Here is a 16,616-nt window from a genome sequence, read left to right as displayed (position 1 = left end):
CATCTCGCTCACGCACGCGGCACACGACACGTCAGACAGCCGCCCGCGCGCGCCACGGACCGAGTCCACGCGCGACCATCCGATCTCCGATCCGACGATTCCGACCATGCAAACCGAAACGAAAACAAGCCAAGCCCGCCGGCGCCAACCTGCAAAAACGGGGAAAATAGACCGGGCCGCGCGCAGGCGGAAATGGCGCCAAGCTCGCGCGCGCCAATCTCCCGCCTTCTTCTCCCTCCCTCTAATTCCCCATCCCGCCCGCCCTCTCCTACCAATCCCCATCCACCCCTACCCCAGCCCAGCTCAGCTGCCCTCCCCTCGTCCACCCCCAGCGCCAGATCTCCCCGCCCCATCCATGGCCTCCGACGCCGCCGCCATCCCCGCCGTCCCGGCCTCCGCCCCCGCCCCGGCGAAGCCCGCGCCGCCCAAGCGCCGCGGCAGCTACAACTGTGGCCGGTGCGGGCTGCCCAAGAAGGGCCACGTCTGCTCCGTCCCGGGCCCCGCCTCCTCCTCCTCCTCCGCCGTGGGCGGCGACAAGGCGGGGGAGCCACAGCCGCCGCCGCAGCAGCAGACCAAGCCGCGGCGCGCGCTGCAGTTCGACGAGCCGGCGTCGGCGTCGCCGGCGGCTGCGTCGGCCGTGGTGCTGGACGCCGTGCCGCTGGCGGTCGCGGCGCCGCCGCCGCGGCCGCGAACGCCGTCGCAGGCGGCGGCGTGGAAGAAGAAGGCGAGGGCGGAGGTGGTAGACGTGGACGCGGAGGAGGACGGCGATGGCCACGACGGCCCGCCGCTGCCGTGGGTCGAGGTGGGCGCGGGGCGGCGGGCGCCCGGGGAGGTGCTGGTGGGCGTGCTGCAGCGCCTGCCCCCGCGCGCCGTGGCGGCGGCGGCCGGGGTCAGCCGCGGCTGGCGCGAGTGCACGCGGCGCCTGTGGGGGGGCGCCGAGGAGGTCCGCCTCCGCGCCTCCGGGGTCAGGCCCGTCGCCGGGCTCATCGCGCGGTGCCCCGTGCTCGCCAAGCTCGTGCTCACCATGGACAGGTGAGAACAGGTCGACAGCTGAGCTGCTCTATGCTATGCATGTGGTGCGGCGGCGTTCGCTTTTAGTGGATCGGCGCAAATGACGGCACGGAGGGTCGATCGATGCTGTAGAACGCTGCTCGATCCAGACGGGAGGGAAGGGAACTAACGAACGAATACCGAAATTCGCGAGTAATTCACCTTAAACCTGACTGAACTAATGGAATGGGATTGAACGGCTGCTGTTGAGTACAGTGCAGATGTGTGATCTGATCTGGTGCCGTGAGATCTCCTCTTGTGGTTGCGGATCCTTGATCGGTGCTTGGTTGGATCCTAAATACACATCGTGCAGCACGGGCAAGTCGTAAATGGAAAACAAAGGTGGCATGTAGTATGATCCATGCTTGCTGGGTTGATCTGATCTGGCTTGACTTGGATGCTTGCCGGATGTGATTTTCTTAGGGGAGGTCTAGTCATGTTGCTGTGAGATCTGGTCTGATCTGAGAGTAGGAAGCACGGATCTGTTAGCTCGTACGTAGCTTTGATGCAGAATCAGTGTGTGGTTGTGTGTTTGAAAAGGTCAGGCCGAACACTCAGGAGGTTCTTAGGGCTGTAAACACTGAGGGCAGCCTATGGTGCATGACTGGGGCTTCCAAGCTTCAAGAGTTAGTGCTCTCTGTTTCGCCACCTCTTCCCGATTCTGGCGCAGCCTAAGTATAATGGCTGCTGAGGTGTTGGTGTGTGTTTTGCAACTGGGTAGGGGCTATCCAAACCCGTTTTTTCATTTGGTGGTTCTACCTTAATGAAATGACGTGCAGCTCTTTTGCGTAGTTCGAGAAAAAAAAATGCTACTTGTCCTTGTGAATCAGCTCGGGGATCAGACTGATAAATCAGTATTGGTGGTAAAAGCCTTATAAATCTCTGATGGTATTGCCTGTCGGACTAAAGAGCAGTTTGTGGAATGATCCTCGTTTGGTGATCTAAGAGGAACTTGGTGCCTTCTTTATGGCAGTTAGGGGTGTCATTTGGTGGATGTATCAACCCATTTCAGATGGGGTGATGTATCATGAGTCCATTTCTCAAATTTAGTGGAATGATCCCATTCCTCATACTAGTACCAATTATTAGCTTGAATGATGGATCAACTCATTTTATTTGACAAACCAAACAGAAAAAACTAAAGAATGAGATGATGATGATGAACTATTTCATTGCACAAACCAAACACCCCCTTAGTGTTTGTCCTGTTAGGATTCCTATAGTTCTGATGATGACCAAAATGCAGATGTTGTCTGCCTGCTTGCTCAATTATAATTCGAGGAAAACTGAAATCCTGTCTTGCTTTGGGTCTTCTCGTGGCGTATAGTTTGTATAGGTCTAGTTCTTTTGGTGCTTGACTTTATGTTTCAACCTCTTAGTTCTGAGGATTAATGTTCTATGTTCTTTTCCTACATTTTCAGTGATGTTGATGCCACACTGTTGGCATGCATTGCATTTTCCTGCCCCAATTTACAATCCCTGGCTATCAACATGGTCAATAGCGCAGCCAACAGGATAACTGGGTATGTTGAAAGCTCCCACTACTAAACATTCATCTTTCTATACATTTTGTTCTTGCATATAATCATGTATGGATTGCACTGCTGCATGTTGAATAGAACATGAAATTTTATGATCGGTATCTAGTATGCATCCCTTTGCTAACGTGCAGTACCAAATTTAGTGCCACTGGCCGAAAAAAAATAATGTCAATGTTTCTTGTTTCTTTAAGTATCTTTGCGGTTTATTGTCACCCTAAGCCATCTCAAAACAATACCTGCACCTCAGTAATGTTAAATTGGCATTAAGTTTTGTTGTATCTAACTGACACTTGCTGTTCTGCTGTTCTATGCAGGGATGAGCTATCTAGATTTGTTTCAGAGAAGCGATCTCTGTCAGTTCTTACATTAGATGGCTGTAGCAGTCTTGGTTTTCTCAATGTTAGCTCTTCAAGCCTTTCAACACTTTGGTTGTCAGGTCTTTGTTCCCTTACCAAAGCGGTATGCTGAGATATGCCTGCAATTTATTTGCTATGCAATTCCCTGAACTTATATCTTGCATAGATTGATTTGGGCTATCAACTTGTAGGTCATGAACTGCCCCAGTTTGAATGAGCTCTCACTGAACTTTCCCATACAAAATAATGATTCTACTGACCTGGTTGCTCTAATGGATAGTCTGGGCCGCACCTGCCCAAACTTGAGGAACATGCACATCTCATCAATTCGCTTATGCAATGAAGCTGTGTTTGCTCTAGAGAGTGCTAATCTCAGGTATCTTTCAGTTCATCACATCTTGCCATGATCCTTATGGAATGTTTTTCAAACTATGCTGCATGGAATCTTTGCTATGAATCCACTGTATCTTGATCTCAACAGCATGTTTAACCTTCTTTGTTTCTCCTTTCACCAGGGGCCTGTGCATGCTGTCCTTTCTACAGGGTTCAAAAATAACAGATGCAGCTGTTGCATCTATTGTTCGTTCTTATGCAAGCTTGGAGCTGCTTGATTTAAGTGGGTAAGCACCAACCTTATGAGGACCCGATGTTTCTATGAACAAACTCAAGTTTTTGTGCCACTGGAAAGTTACATGGAAATAGTTATTTAATTTCGCATGCTTATATCTTCATTCAGATCTGGCATTACGGACAATGGGCTTGGGATGATCAGCAATGCGTTCCCTAACACCCTAACATTTCTGCTCCTGGCAAGGTGCCCAAATATCACCTCATGTAAGTGTCCTTTGGTCCACTTATTTCAAAGAGAATTCCAATGCCCATATCCCCAAATACGCTAACAAATTCTGTTCACTCTTGATATACAGTTGGGGTCCAGGTGGCTGCAGCACAGTTGCCACTCCTTCGTGTCATGGACTGTGGCCAGAGCATATGTGCTACCCCCCAGCCTGAAGCTGGGAGATCCTACTACTTCGGTGACCTAACTGGCGGGATCAAGTTCTGTGCTAAATTACCTGTCCAGAGAAAGCAGCAGACTACTTGCCAGAAGCTGATCATAAAGCACAACAACCTGAAGAAACTCAGCCTGTGGGGCTGTTCAGCCATCGATGTAAGTGTCGGAAAAGCTGTATCTGATTGTATGTGACTCTTGAGGCATCATTGTTCTGGTTCATACACAGTACAGCTGCGTGCTCATATACTGCTTCTCACGTGTGACAGGCCCTGTATGTGAACTGCCCGGAGCTGGTTGATCTGAACCTTAACTGGTGCACGAATCTTCATCCAGGTGCGATACCCATCCTTGCTTTGTTGCAGAATCTTGAAACTCAGGCTGTGCATATAGCAACTAAGTTCCATTCCATGAGGACAGCATGGTACTGACATCCTTGTGTAACTCTGTTTCAGAGCGGCTGCTGATCCAGTGCCCCAATCTGAAGGACGTGCACGCCCAAGGGTGCCGCGACATGCTGATCGGAGCCATCAGGAACCAGGTCCTGAACGAGTTCGCGGCCATAGAGCCCCGGCTGCCTTGCAAGCGGCTGGCCGATGGGTCGAAGCGCGTGCACGTGCCCCACTTCATGATAGAGCAGGTTTGCAAAACCCCCTCTGGCCTCTGCACTGATCAAACCAAACAGTCCGTCATCTCACCTGCGTGGTCGGTTCTTGCTCATTCTGCAGCTGGAGGGGCAGGAGAAATGGGGCAGGCCACGGAAGAGCCAGTGCACCGTTCACCTCACCTAGGCTAGGCCGGTGAGCAAGCGCCGGCCTGCGAAGTGTGAGGCCTTGGTGATCTGCGGCGTCGGCGTCCTTGACGTCGAGGAGCTGCGGCGTCGATTCAGCCAGCCTCTAGACCCTGTATGTTCCATCTGGAGTGTGTTGTACCATGCTCCTTCTGTTCATGCTGTGTTTAATCTGTGGAATTTGTAGGATAATAACGGTATGCAATGCAAACCGGCCCTACTGTTGCTGTACTTTCAAACCATATTTTGCTCTTGTTTATCCAGGACAATAATTGCTTTTTCTTCACCAGATTGTTGCTTTGCATCCTGTATTGTGGCTGTCTGTCTGATGGTTTAGAGCAGTTTTACAGTCAGGTCCTCATGTCATGTGTAGTTTTCGAATGACATAAGTAAGAGGGCCAATATGTAAAAAACCATACTGATTCCGTTCCTTCTCGAGCTTCGATTTCTGAATTTCTCCGTTTCGTTCCAATCGCACTCCGATTCATCGGCCTTAGATCAACCGCGGCCGCCGGTCGATTCTGTGAGCGCGCAACGATAAGCCTGCCATGGAGTTGTCCAGTTCCATCGCGTCCACGGAGGCGGCAGCGCAGGCGCAGGTGCGGCTGCTCCGGCCACCGTCATTTCGCCGGCCGGGGCCGGCGGGTAAGATGCCCTTCGATCCCCCTTCCTCGCGCCTGGATTTTCCCTCGCTTAACCCTGCGCTCGCGTTTGCCTCTGCCTTCTTCGGCTTTATCCAATCCAAGAAAGTTGCAAGTGTGGCGCGCCGGCTGGAATCGAACAGATTGGACTTACTGACATGCTGAATCCTGCTGCATTTCAATTTTCAATTTGTCAGGATTCGTGTATCTGGCTCTGCACCTCCTTGTAGCCAATGCTTGTAGTACCTCCTAGTGTTCCATGCAAATTTCTTGCTGGCAGCAAACCTTCAATCCTGCCTGCTAGTGCTAACTGAATGTCTTCTTTGATCCCCCAAATCCAAGCTCCGACGCGTTTACCTTGCCTTCTGTTGCCGTTTCGAGGCATAGCTTAAAACCATGATTCTGCTGTCCCTGCAGGATTCGTAGCTTGTAGGAGCTATGCTATAAGAAGCAAGCTGATGGGGGCGATGCCTCCGGTCCTTGCTAGCTTCCAGGCTGCATCTCCTCGATACCCAAGCTTTCAAGACGCAAACAACAAAAAACGAAATGTAAGCGTCCTTTTCCCTGTTACCCCCACTTTGCTGAGCATGGATTTACTATGTTTGACTCTAGCATTGTTCCTTCGTTTTCCAGGTTCCTTGCTATCAGAGACAACAAACCCCGCAGATAGAAGCCAAGTAAGCGACTGCGACTCCCTTACTTGATTACAACTAAGTACATAGCTTTTACTATGCAGCCATATATACACTATGTCTAGATAAATAGCAAAAGCTATGTACCTAGAAAAGCCAAAATGACCTATAATTTGGAATGGATGGAGTATTTCTTTTACTATCATACAATTCTGACACTAGCCTTGCAATTTTCTTGGTGCTCTGGGGCCTGGGGTTTTGCTCTATGTTTTGTGAAAGTCATTATCTCATTAGTCATTACTAATTCAGTTATGACACTAGTCATTTACGACAAAATATTGGACCCAGCTAAGAATCAATGGCCTTTGCACGGGTATGTCAGCTGGGAAAATTGGTTGCACCATGAAATAAAACTTAGGATTGTTAGTTTTACATTGTCTTCTGAACAATTGTACAATCTATTTGAACTTTTGCCAGTCACTAAGTATCATATTAGTTGACATAATAGTGCATTCACTTCCACATTAATAATGCCATATTTCACACCCCTGTGGCCATGTTTCAACTAGCAAATTTCATCATTTTCCCTGATATACAGATTCCCAGAAGAACCTGCTGAACATCTGAGTTTTCAGAAGAGATATTTATGAGATGATAGAAAATTAGCTGATGCAATCACCTATAAAAAATAAAAAAAGGGCGTACCCAGTGCAGGAGAGCTCCCGCTCTGTGCGGGGTCTGGGGAAGGGTGTCAGTGGCAAGCCTTACCCTCGCCTGTGTAATGCGAGGAGACTGCGACTCGAACCCGGGACCTTCCGGTCACAGGCGGTAAGACTCTACCGCTTGCACCAGGCCCGCCCTTCACCTATAAAAAATAAGTAAATATAAATAAATAGTTTTTTTTCACTTTTTGCATGAGCTGATGCAAATTTATTGTTATTAAGAAGAGGCCATTACTACCCCTTTTCTTTTTGGACCAGTGATTCAAACTGGATGCTTTGGACATGTCTCTGTATCCATGACCAGCTTGCAACTTGTTCCTTTGTCATGGTTTCTTTGCTTAGGTCTGTTTTGGGCCAATCAGTCTGAAAACAGAAGGGTTATATCTGCAATTGCTTGGTCTTCTCAACTTTGATCATTATTAGTAGATGTTTATACTATTGGATAATTGGTATACTGATAAAAAATGATGTTAAATTTGAAGGTCGATGGAGGAGGTATATGACGCTTTGGCTGAACACCTTCTTTCTGTCTTGAAGAATATTGAACATCTTGATTCAAAGTAAGCCTTTCCTGTTGGTGCTGTTTAGGACATTGATTATTGCGCGATCATGTTCTTCTATTGCAAATTTGCAGTGATCAAAGCTGGTTTGGTTTTGAATGTCTGCACTAGGACATGTTGGTTCTTGAACATCGTCAGTCACGTTTGTAGTCTATTAGCTTCCACACTTTTTTTTTGGGATTTTTTTTAAACAGAATTGGCTTCAGTTACCCTTGGGAACGGATAGATCTGTTCAACATGAGAAGAAATTTCGAACAACAGATGTATTTAATTGCTATTCAAAGCATAGCAAGTATCCTTTCCATTCTTTTTGCCCAGTTTGTTTTCCTTATTTTCTCTGATCTTTTTCCCCAGTGCTAAATCTAAAATTGGCATGTTAACAATTTTTCAGACATTGCTGGAACATTTTTTTAAAGAAAAGTTCTTGAATAATATTCTGCTAAACCAATTCATTTGGCTGCTCTTGGCAGATACATTGTTGGTCTAGCTGGCCCACCTGGTGCAGGCAAGTCCACAGTTGCCTCTGAAGTTGTTCGACGTGTTAATATGATTTGGTCCCAGAAACACGCAAAGGGTAGCGGAGCCCTGCTTCCTACCGAGGAAATTGCTGCAATGCTTCCAATGGATGGTTTCCACCTTTATCGTGCCCAGCTCGATGCAATGGAGGTTTGTTATCTTTTGAGTGATCGATATGTAAATTTCAGTTTCTTTCTGAAACTGTTAACACACTTGTGCCTGTAGGATCCAAAAGAAGCACATGCAAGAAGAGGAGGTGTGTAATGTTCTGTGTTTAATCTGTTTCATTTAAACTGTATATAGGTAAATACTAACATCACAGGTATTGATTTAAGCACCTTGGACATTCAATCCATCACTGTTTCTGAAGTGTCTACAGACCCTAAGAACAGAGGTATGTACCAACGTCCTGCAATATGAGTTCTTGAGTACTGCATGTTATTTAATCTGATCCTCTAAACATCTTGGTTTGTAGGGTTCAGTTTATGCTCCATCATTTGATCATGGTGTTGGTGACCCAGTTGAGAACGACATATTTGTAAAGCCACAGTAAGTTAGCTTGGATTCTAATGTGTTGCTTGAGTCACAGAATCTTTTGGATCAACTTAATCTTAGGCTTAGCATCCCCTAACATTGTATTTTATGCAATAGCTATTCTTTATCACATGACCATATTGACTACTCCTAAGTTCCCAGTTCTTTTTATGAATGATTATGTTAAGCTCCAATGTTCTTCCCCTGTTCCTGTGTATGCAAGTTGCAGCACACAGAATTCTTCATGAGAACTTAATCTTGTTGCCGTTCTTCTATCTTCCTATTAAATTGTACCCTGTCTATATCTTGTAACTTTTTCCATGTGTAATGACTGCATGCCAGCATTCATACTGTCTTTCCTTAAATGTCTCAGTTACTTTAAGTACAGGTGCGAGTGTGATGCTAGCTGATTGCTAATTACCATGATTTTTGGCAGGCACAAAATAGTGATAGTTGAAGGGAACTATCTATTACTGGAAGAAGATGTTTGGACTGAAATTAGGGACTTGTTTGATGAGAAATGGTGAGTATGCAGGCTCTGCAACTATAATTCACACTAATACATACCTTTTTTTGGTATCCCTTCATCATCATTCGACTTTGGAGTGAAAATAGTGGTTTCTAATCGCCAAAATTACGTTCTTAGGTTCATTGACATTGACATTGATGTCTCCATGCAAAGAGTGCTCAAGAGACATATTGCGACAGGTCTGCTCTAATCCGTTAGCATTCCAGCACTATATCTATAATTTATGCCTCATATTCATTGTTTGTTTTGTTTCTCTTGCCAGGAAAAGAGCCAGATGTAGCAGCATGGCGGGTAATTCTCTTGCCTAACCCTGTTTTTCCTAACCACACACAAGATGGAAGAATGCATGTATATGCATACATGAATTCAGATAAAACTGCACTGTGGTTTCTTTCAAGAACTATTCTTATGCTCCTTCGAACTATTCTTTATTTTGACTTCTATAATCATTTACACCAATTGACCAAAATCACGCACTGTGGTTTTCCCAGAAAACAACTATACATTACTAGCAATTTACTGTGGACTTCTTTTTTCTGTTAATCATGTTTAGCTGTCAACACTTTCTCTGTCATTTTCCTCAGTGCTCAGATTCTGAATGTTGCTAGTTCTTATTGTCTTGAAATTGGTCTTGCGAATCAGATCTCGTACAACGACCGACCGAATGCAGAGGTTATCCTGGAATCAAGGAAGAATGCTGACCTTGTGATCAGATCAGTGGACTTTTCAAGCTAGAGTCCAGTTCTTTGATAGGAAATAGGATTTGTGGTTCTACTATTTCTGAGATGGAGGCTGTTATAGGCTGTTTCCATGGAGATTCTTGTACATATAATAAGCTGAATGCTCGTTTCCAATTTTTCATGGACATATAAGGGGACATCTCTTGGTGTATGCTTTTCGCGGACGATGTAGTGTTAGTTGATGAAAGCCGGACATGAGTGAATTAGAAACTGGAGTTATGGCGGAAGACTTTGGAGTCTAAAGGTTTTAGACTCAGTAGAACTAAAACTGAGTATATGAGATGTGACTTCGGCATTACTACTCGGGAGGAGGAAGATGTCAGTTTAGTGTCTAGGAAGGATACCTTTTGATATTTAGGATCAATGCTAAAGAGAGACGGAGATATTGATGAAGATGTTAGCCATAGAATTAAAGTAGGGTGGATAAAGTGGCACCAATCATCTGGTGTCCTATGTAACAAAAGGGTACCGCAGAAGCTAAAAGGCAAGTTTTATAGGACGGCGATTAGACCTGCTATGTTGTATGGTGCAGAATGTTGGCCTACGAAAAGGCGACATGTTCAATAAATAAGTGTCGCGGAAACGTGTATGTTGCGTTGGATTTGCGGTCATACAAGAAGGGATCGAGTTCGGAACGATGATATACGTGATAGATTAGGGGTAGCACCAATTAAAGAAAAGCTTGTCCAACACCGGTTGACATGATTTGGATATGTCCAACGGAGACCTTCAGAGGCACCGGTGCATAGTGGAATCCTAAGTCAGGATAGTAACGTGAAGAGAGACAGAGGAAGACCGAAGTTGACTTGGGTAGAGGCAATAAAATGAGACTTGAAAGGGTGGAATATACTCAAAGATTTAGCCTTAGATAGGAGTGTTTGGAAAACAGTTATTTACGTGCCTGAATCTTGATTGCTTCTGCTGGGTTTTAATTCTAGCCTACCCCAATTTATTTGGGACTTAAAGGCTTTGTTGTTGTTGTCGTTGTATTGTGTTGCATGTAATAAGATATTCCTTCACGATGTACAGTGGAGGATTGTTAAGTAATTTATTGGCATTCTTTTTAATAGAAACACTCTTCAGATTTATGTCCAATATCGTACTTTTGTTCTTCTACAAGAGACTAGGAGTTTTTTTGCTGTATTGAAGGAGCAAAATGTCCAGAATTACAGGCCTAAGCCACTCGCTCACTCCTCTCTCTTTTTAAATTAACATTCCCCTTTGTACATTTTGCTTGTAAAAGATGTGTACTTCCCCCCCCCCCCCCCCCCCCCCCCCCCCCCAAAAAAAAAACGAGGGGTAAATATTCGCTAAAACTTTGGTTTATAAATGGCCATGATTTTGAAAGTAATAGTCAAACTTCGATGGTAAACACTTCATGTGCCAAATAAACATGCTGTAACCTTCGGGGACAAGTCACCCAGTGGCTCATCAAAAGTTGCCGCATCGGTTTTAGGCAGCAAAGGGATGGTTTATCCATAGATAACAACCTCCGTGCGCTGGACAATTTCTTGGTACAAGCAGCACAGATTGTCTTGAAATAAAGCCGGAAAAGGGGCCAGGCACTTGAAAAGACTCAAAGCTGGCCTGCCATCATTGTTAGGGGACATGATCTCCAAAGGCAAATATGGGAGAGGCTATTCAGTAGCCAGCTACAGAATAAGTTATTCTGTAGCCACCTCCATTTACCATAATTTTATATACTAATTTACGATAATGTCAATATATATTTACTATAGTTGGGTTACTATAATACACGGGGATATTTACCATAACGTTGTAGTAAACCACTTAGTAAGGAGTTACTATAATCTCATAAATTAACATAGTAATTATCGTAACTCAAAGTGGCTACAGAATAAGTTATTTTGTAGCCAGCTATAGGATAGTAGTTCTAAATATGTTTTGCTTAATTAAACACATTCAAAAGCACCTTTAGTTGGGAGAGATACTCATTGCTACTACTAGGAAGGTGCAGCAGAAAGTTCCCAAAAATCATGGCAACAACTTCCAGCACTCCAATGCAATGTCTCTCCTCTCTCTCTCTGGAAAACAGAGAAAACAACAGCTCAACTTTGGGCAGCTGCCAACCTTGCATTTGCATTTGCATCCTTTATCATTCAGGACATGGGGCAGGCACAATGTACCAAACACTGGCATGTAGTATAGAATAGTACTGCAGCAGACAGCAAAAGATGCAGCAAAGTGTGATGCCTCATAATAGTAGTGTGAAGCTGGGAAGTTTGTAGTGGTTGAAGGGAGAGAGATAAAAACACAGTGCCCCATCACTAAGCACATGGTATGCTCCTGTCTCCATGTTTTTTTTTGAAGGATCCTGTATTCCTGTCTCCAAGTTGGCTTGGCACCACATATATAAAAAAACACAGAGACAGGTATGCACAGCAGTGCAACGTCTATCCAACCCAACACAAAACAGAGCATCTCAGTATAATCCTATTCCATAGAACAACAAACACCAAAGATGGTGAAAATAACAAATAAGAGAGGGAGAGCAAAGATCATACATACAGCTTTTTTTAACAGCTTGCAACAATTATTTGTTCCACTGACACACCGTGGTAATTATAATTAAACAACTTTTGATGGACAAGATGCAAAAAGGCCCCTTGATTAGGAGCAGTGTGCCTTTGCATTTTGTGCCTAAAAAAAGAAGAAGAAGAGAGAACAGGTAGTGCAAAAAGACATTGTTATAGGACAGGTACACATGTTCATGGCTTCTCTCTTCTGTATAGGACAAGATGAGACTTGAACACTGACTGACTCGTTTACTGACAAACTGGCACAGATAGAACAGTTGACACACCAAAATGACTTCATTGATCAGGAGATATAGAGGCTTGGAGGACAGGGACGAGTATGATACAGAGACGAGCAGAGCTGCGAAAGCTATGGAGATTGGTTCTTCTTGCATCCATCCATGGTGTTGAGATGCAAGCTTCCATCTTCTCCTCAGCTTCTGTTCTTGCATTTCTCCATGGCCCTCGGTGCTGAAAATTCAGAGATGGAGACCAAATGAAATGAGCAACTTACTATCCTAGGAAATTTCATCTGAACCTTGTTTTCTGTTGATATCAATAATAATCATAAATGTCAACTCACCGAGGCCAATGGCTTCTGATCCTTTCATGATCCGAAGGCGCTTGCATGATTCGACGAACATCCTGAAATGAAAATACCAGGATCGGTGATGAAGCTGATGATACAATTACGTCGCATATTTTCAGAATAGGCAATAATATATAAATATAATGCAGGAAGAAGCAGTAGTGCTCACTCCCATGGCACGTCGCCGACGAGCATCCAGTCGTCGTCCTTGTCCTCGTAGGTCGGCACGTACTCGGAGCCGTTGAGCAGATCCACCAGCTTGCTCTCGTTCATGCCGTTCATCCCCTGAGACCCACAGCTTCCTGAACCACACCATCATTCATTCATGCGAGAAAAGTATATCAGAAAGTTGGTTAGTTATTCTGAATAATCCAAGTCAAGGTAGTATATGCTCTGCAATAATGTACGTACTGCAAACAACAGATGGAGGAGTATACAAACATTTTTGAAATTTATTTGAACCTGGAGGTTCGGTATGAACAAACTACAGGCAACTGTCAAAGCTAGCTCGATACGGAATCCGTCAAATAATGCATTCAAGATATGTTGCTGAGCAACAGCAGACCTTTTCTTGTTTCGAGCTCTAAGATATGTGCACGCCCATGAACACGTGGATTATTTTAGAGACTGAGGTCCAAGAACAGCTAGCACATGGCAATGATGGGAGCTAACTGATGATCATCATCTATCAAGCGTGCACACATGATCATGATCCACCAGCTGCTACATGATATGAAGTACATACAAGCAGCAGGTAGCTAAGCTAGAGGAGGAGGAGGATGTCTTGGAGGGACAAGGGCATTATGCCAGCCAGGGCGGACACCTACCAAGGATGCAATGCAAATCATGGAGCGCACCACTGGCAAAACCACATGGCGACCACCACCACACATGCATGATGAATGAATGCCAAATTGCCAATGCAATCATATATCTATCTACCCAAGTTCCAGTTAATCCTCAGCCCGTCAAAATTATGGACTTCATGTACTGGTAAGTGGTTTAACTAGAAATTGTTGAATAAGACGAGGGATCAAACTGCTTAGGGTCAAAAAAAAAAAAAAGTCAGACGAACTATAATTTGGAACGGATTTAGTAGTAATTGTTAAGTGTACTACCAATGGTGAAGGAGCTAAACATCTTCTCGAGCGCCTTGGACAGCTCCTGGTAGCTCTTGTACATCTTGAGGTCTACCTTGCGCAGGTAGGGCGCGCCGTCCAAGCTCACCTTCACGAACGCCGCACCACCACCAGCAGCCACTGCTGCTGCTGCCGCCGTCGGCGAGGACTTGTCGGCGTCTTTGCTGCCGCCGGCGCCCTTGTCGGACTGCACCGACATGATGTTCTTGCGGAACGACCGGACCGGTGGCCATCCCACCACCTGAGCCCTGCAGATACATGAATACACATATGTCAAAACCAACTACATAGTACATACTGATGACTAAGATTAGTAGTACTTATTATTATGCAGATCAAAACACACACTAGCCGAGACATCCATAGAGATCCAGAACTAGATTTATTAGTACATATACTTTACTGCAAATTGCATTCAACTTAAGCTGTTCCGTTCTGTTCTTTTAATTTGCTGTTGTTACTATGCTTTTTACCACACCATTTTATTTTGTACTGTGCTTTGTAGCATGTAACACAAACAAGGCATGCTGCATGGGTGTATGTATAGTCCTCGGCAGGCAACTTGGCAGGAGCAGTATGGGCAACAGAACAAAAAAGCAGAAAATATATATTTAAAAACCTACTAGTAGCTCTCTGTTCTACCGTGCCATCAATTCGAAGCCTGGAGCGATCGATCAGGATGCATGAACGAACAGGCAAGTGAAAGTGAGATGTGGAAAATGATGTTGATGTGGACAAAAATGACATTGTTACTGTTCCGGCCAGGGAAAGAGATCTAGTAAGAGAGAGAGAGAGATTAGAGCAAAGCAAGGGAGCAACAGGCAGCAGCAGTACGTGGTGGGGGCTTTCTTTCTTTTATCGTGTCGGCACTAGCCGCTGTCTCCCGCTGCCCCCACACGTAACGTGCCCATGTCTCTCCTCCTCCGATCCTGCATCGCTCGATCATCTGCTAATAGTGTACTAGTTCATATCATATCCGTTCAATCAGCTGGCAGCTGTTGCGATGATAGATAGGTACATATATGCATTCACGCATCGTGTTCTTCGATGAACAAGAATGCATGGTTAATTATTAACTGTTCTATATATATAAATATATATGTGTGTGTGTGTTAGATCCAACCTGTGCTGTTATAACTTGCTGCATGAAAAAAGAAAAGTTTGTGTGCTTTCCCCTGCCGTTGGCCGTTGCATCGATCTTTGCTATATATATATATTGTTCTTGCTGTGCAGTGAGTTGTGACGTTCAGATCTCTGCAAGTTTTTTAGGCGTACACGTATATATGCCGATCTGGTTATGAGGTTCGAGTACACTGCACGGCCTATGATCGATGACTAGAAATGGACCGGGCACTAAATATCTTTGCTCTAATATATCTATCTTTTCCAAACCCAAATCTAATGTACCTGTGCCATGCATGAATGAAAAGGCCATGTCAAAACTGCTTAAAAGAGGCTATTCTCGTCGTGTCATATGGCTGCATGCACATGAAGGAGCCGTGTGATGATTCACAAATTCAGACAGTTTCACTGTGTATGTCTAATTTTGTTAATTAGCTCTGCATCATTGCAGCAGGTTCATTAGATTTGGATTTAGAATTTAGAGATACTATGTACCTACAAGGATCTAGCTATATATATGAACAAACAAATGAACTGATCATGGCAGGTGCATGCAGACATGAGACGATCGATTAGAGAGCTAACCGGAGCTAAGCAGAGAGGTAGCTAGATCAACGAACGAAGCTGGAGAGGGAGAGACAGCAGGGAGGAGAAACGAGTGCTCGGCGACGTACTTGGGGGCGCGCGGCTTCTCGGCGGGGTCAGCCTGCACGGCGGCGGCGGCGGCAGCGGTGACGACGCTGCTCTGGCTCGGGGACCGCTTCATCTTCCCGCTGGTCTCCTCCGCGGCAGCCACGGCTTCCTTGGCGGCGGCAACGGCAGCACCGTCGTCCTGCTGGTCCTCTTCCGCCTTCACGACGGCCGCGGGGGTCGCCGGCTCCAGCTTCAGCTTGAGGTCGATGGTCTCGGCGAAGCCCCTCTTGCCGGAGCTCCTCCCCTCGGCGCCCACCTCTCCCCCGCCGCCGCCGGGCAGGCCCAGCCGGAGCTCCGTCTCCTCGAACCCCAGGTCCGTTCCCATTGCTGCTGAAGGCACCACCTCCTCACCTCTCGCCTTCCCTGCTTCTTCTCTGCTGGTTGGCTTCTTCTTCGTTTGCTTTGCTCTGCCAGCGAGGTGGTGGTGTGCAGGAGGAAGGAGGAGGCTTTGCAATGTAAAGAAGGCTTGCAAATGCAATGGATTTGGAAAGAGGGGCTACGAGTAATAATGCCAGCAGGGTGGGTGTGTAGAATAATACGCTCATGATAATGCATTGGATGGCCGTCCAATTTTGCGCATACCACCCTGACAATAATAAGATTCAACTTTCTGCGAATCTTTTATTTTGGGGTCGTGTGTCTTGATACCCTTTCAACACAACACAACACACGTATACTACACTACTCCCTCCTTTTTAAATTACAAGGACGTTTTAGTTTTTCTAGATACACAAATCTTGCTATGCATTTAAATACACTATGTCTAGATACGTAGTTACGTCAATACATTTAGAAAAGTCAAAACGTCTTATAATTCAAAATGGAGGGAGTAACTTTAAAACACATAATATGTACTAGCAGTCTAGCACCCAAAATTATTCCTCCCAACTAGGGTGTTTCCTTTTAATTTACCACA

At 45.5% G+C, this 16,616-nt stretch overlaps 3 protein-coding genes across 4 annotated transcripts; 2 read left to right on the top strand and 1 right to left on the bottom strand.

Moving 5' to 3' along the window:
* Positions 1 to 238: 238 nt before the first annotated feature.
* On the top strand, positions 239 to 5,035 carry LOC136504915 (F-box/LRR-repeat protein 17-like). Its single transcript, XM_066499968.1, has 10 exons — positions 239 to 1,032; positions 2,472 to 2,573; positions 2,906 to 3,050; positions 3,139 to 3,323; positions 3,463 to 3,567; positions 3,684 to 3,781; positions 3,874 to 4,115; positions 4,226 to 4,292; positions 4,412 to 4,596; positions 4,685 to 5,035. The coding sequence occupies exons 1-10, from the start codon at positions 356 to 358 to the stop codon at positions 4,745 to 4,747; spliced, it is 1,869 nt and encodes a 622-aa protein (XP_066356065.1). The 5' UTR covers positions 239 to 355; the 3' UTR covers positions 4,748 to 5,035.
* Positions 5,036 to 5,159: 124 nt separating this feature from the next.
* Positions 5,160 to 10,203, top strand: LOC136504916 (putative uridine kinase C227.14). 2 transcript variants are annotated; one of them, XM_066499970.1, is made up of 12 exons: positions 5,160 to 5,391; positions 5,805 to 5,935; positions 6,021 to 6,064; positions 7,224 to 7,301; positions 7,772 to 7,967; positions 8,043 to 8,073; positions 8,153 to 8,211; positions 8,293 to 8,366; positions 8,788 to 8,874; positions 8,998 to 9,059; positions 9,143 to 9,171; positions 9,523 to 10,203. In XM_066499970.1, exons 1-12 carry the CDS (start codon positions 5,295 to 5,297, stop codon positions 9,613 to 9,615), a joined length of 981 nt encoding a protein of 326 aa, XP_066356067.1. In that variant the 5' UTR covers positions 5,160 to 5,294; the 3' UTR covers positions 9,616 to 10,203. The 2 variants fall into 2 exon arrangements, with proteins under 2 accessions (XP_066356067.1, XP_066356066.1); XM_066499969.1 differs by having other exon boundaries at positions 6,000 to 6,064.
* Positions 10,204 to 12,112: 1,909 nt separating this feature from the next.
* Positions 12,113 to 16,207, bottom strand: LOC136505065 (auxin-responsive protein IAA30-like). The gene is made up of 5 exons (XM_066500157.1): positions 15,682 to 16,207; positions 13,865 to 14,133; positions 12,916 to 13,048; positions 12,741 to 12,802; positions 12,113 to 12,628 (listed from the first exon to the last, which is right to left on the bottom strand). The coding sequence occupies exons 1-5, from the start codon at positions 16,023 to 16,025 to the stop codon at positions 12,591 to 12,593; spliced, it is 846 nt and encodes a 281-aa protein (XP_066356254.1). The 5' UTR covers positions 16,026 to 16,207; the 3' UTR covers positions 12,113 to 12,590.
* Between the last annotated feature and the right edge of the window lie 409 nt (positions 16,208 to 16,616).

This window comes from Miscanthus floridulus, chromosome 14, assembly GCF_019320115.1.
Source record: "Miscanthus floridulus cultivar M001 chromosome 14, ASM1932011v1, whole genome shotgun sequence".
Classification (NCBI taxonomy): Eukaryota; Viridiplantae; Streptophyta; class Magnoliopsida; order Poales; family Poaceae; genus Miscanthus; species Miscanthus floridulus.
Note: the sequence above shows the minus strand (reverse complement) of the source record. Positions and strands in the feature narration are given on the sequence as shown.

Coding starts and splice junctions, on each gene's coding strand:
- LOC136504915 (XM_066499968.1), top strand. CDS start 356: ATGGCCTCCGACGCCGCCGCCATCCCCGCCGTCCCGGCCTCCGCCCCC. Junction 3,324..3,462: donor CTAGAGAGTGCTAATCTCAG/GTATCTTTCAGT, acceptor TCCTTTCACCAG/GGGCCTGTGCATGCTGTCCT. Junction 4,293..4,411: donor GTGCACGAATCTTCATCCAG/GTGCGATACCCA, acceptor ACTCTGTTTCAG/AGCGGCTGCTGATCCAGTGC.
- LOC136505065 (XM_066500157.1), bottom strand. CDS start 16,025: ATGGGAACGGACCTGGGGTTCGAGGAGACGGAGCTCCGGCTGGGCCTG. Junction 14,134..15,681: donor GAGAAGCCGCGCGCCCCCAA/GTACGTCGCCGA, acceptor ATGTATCTGCAG/GGCTCAGGTGGTGGGATGGC. Junction 12,629..12,740: donor ATCAGAAGCCATTGGCCTCG/GTGAGTTGACAT, acceptor CTGAATTTTCAG/CACCGAGGGCCATGGAGAAA.
- LOC136504916 (XM_066499969.1), top strand. CDS start 5,295: ATGGAGTTGTCCAGTTCCATCGCGTCCACGGAGGCGGCAGCGCAGGCG. Junction 8,212..8,292: donor TACAGACCCTAAGAACAGAG/GTATGTACCAAC, acceptor CTTGGTTTGTAG/GGTTCAGTTTATGCTCCATC. Junction 9,172..9,522: donor CAGATGTAGCAGCATGGCGG/GTAATTCTCTTG, acceptor CTTGCGAATCAG/ATCTCGTACAACGACCGACC.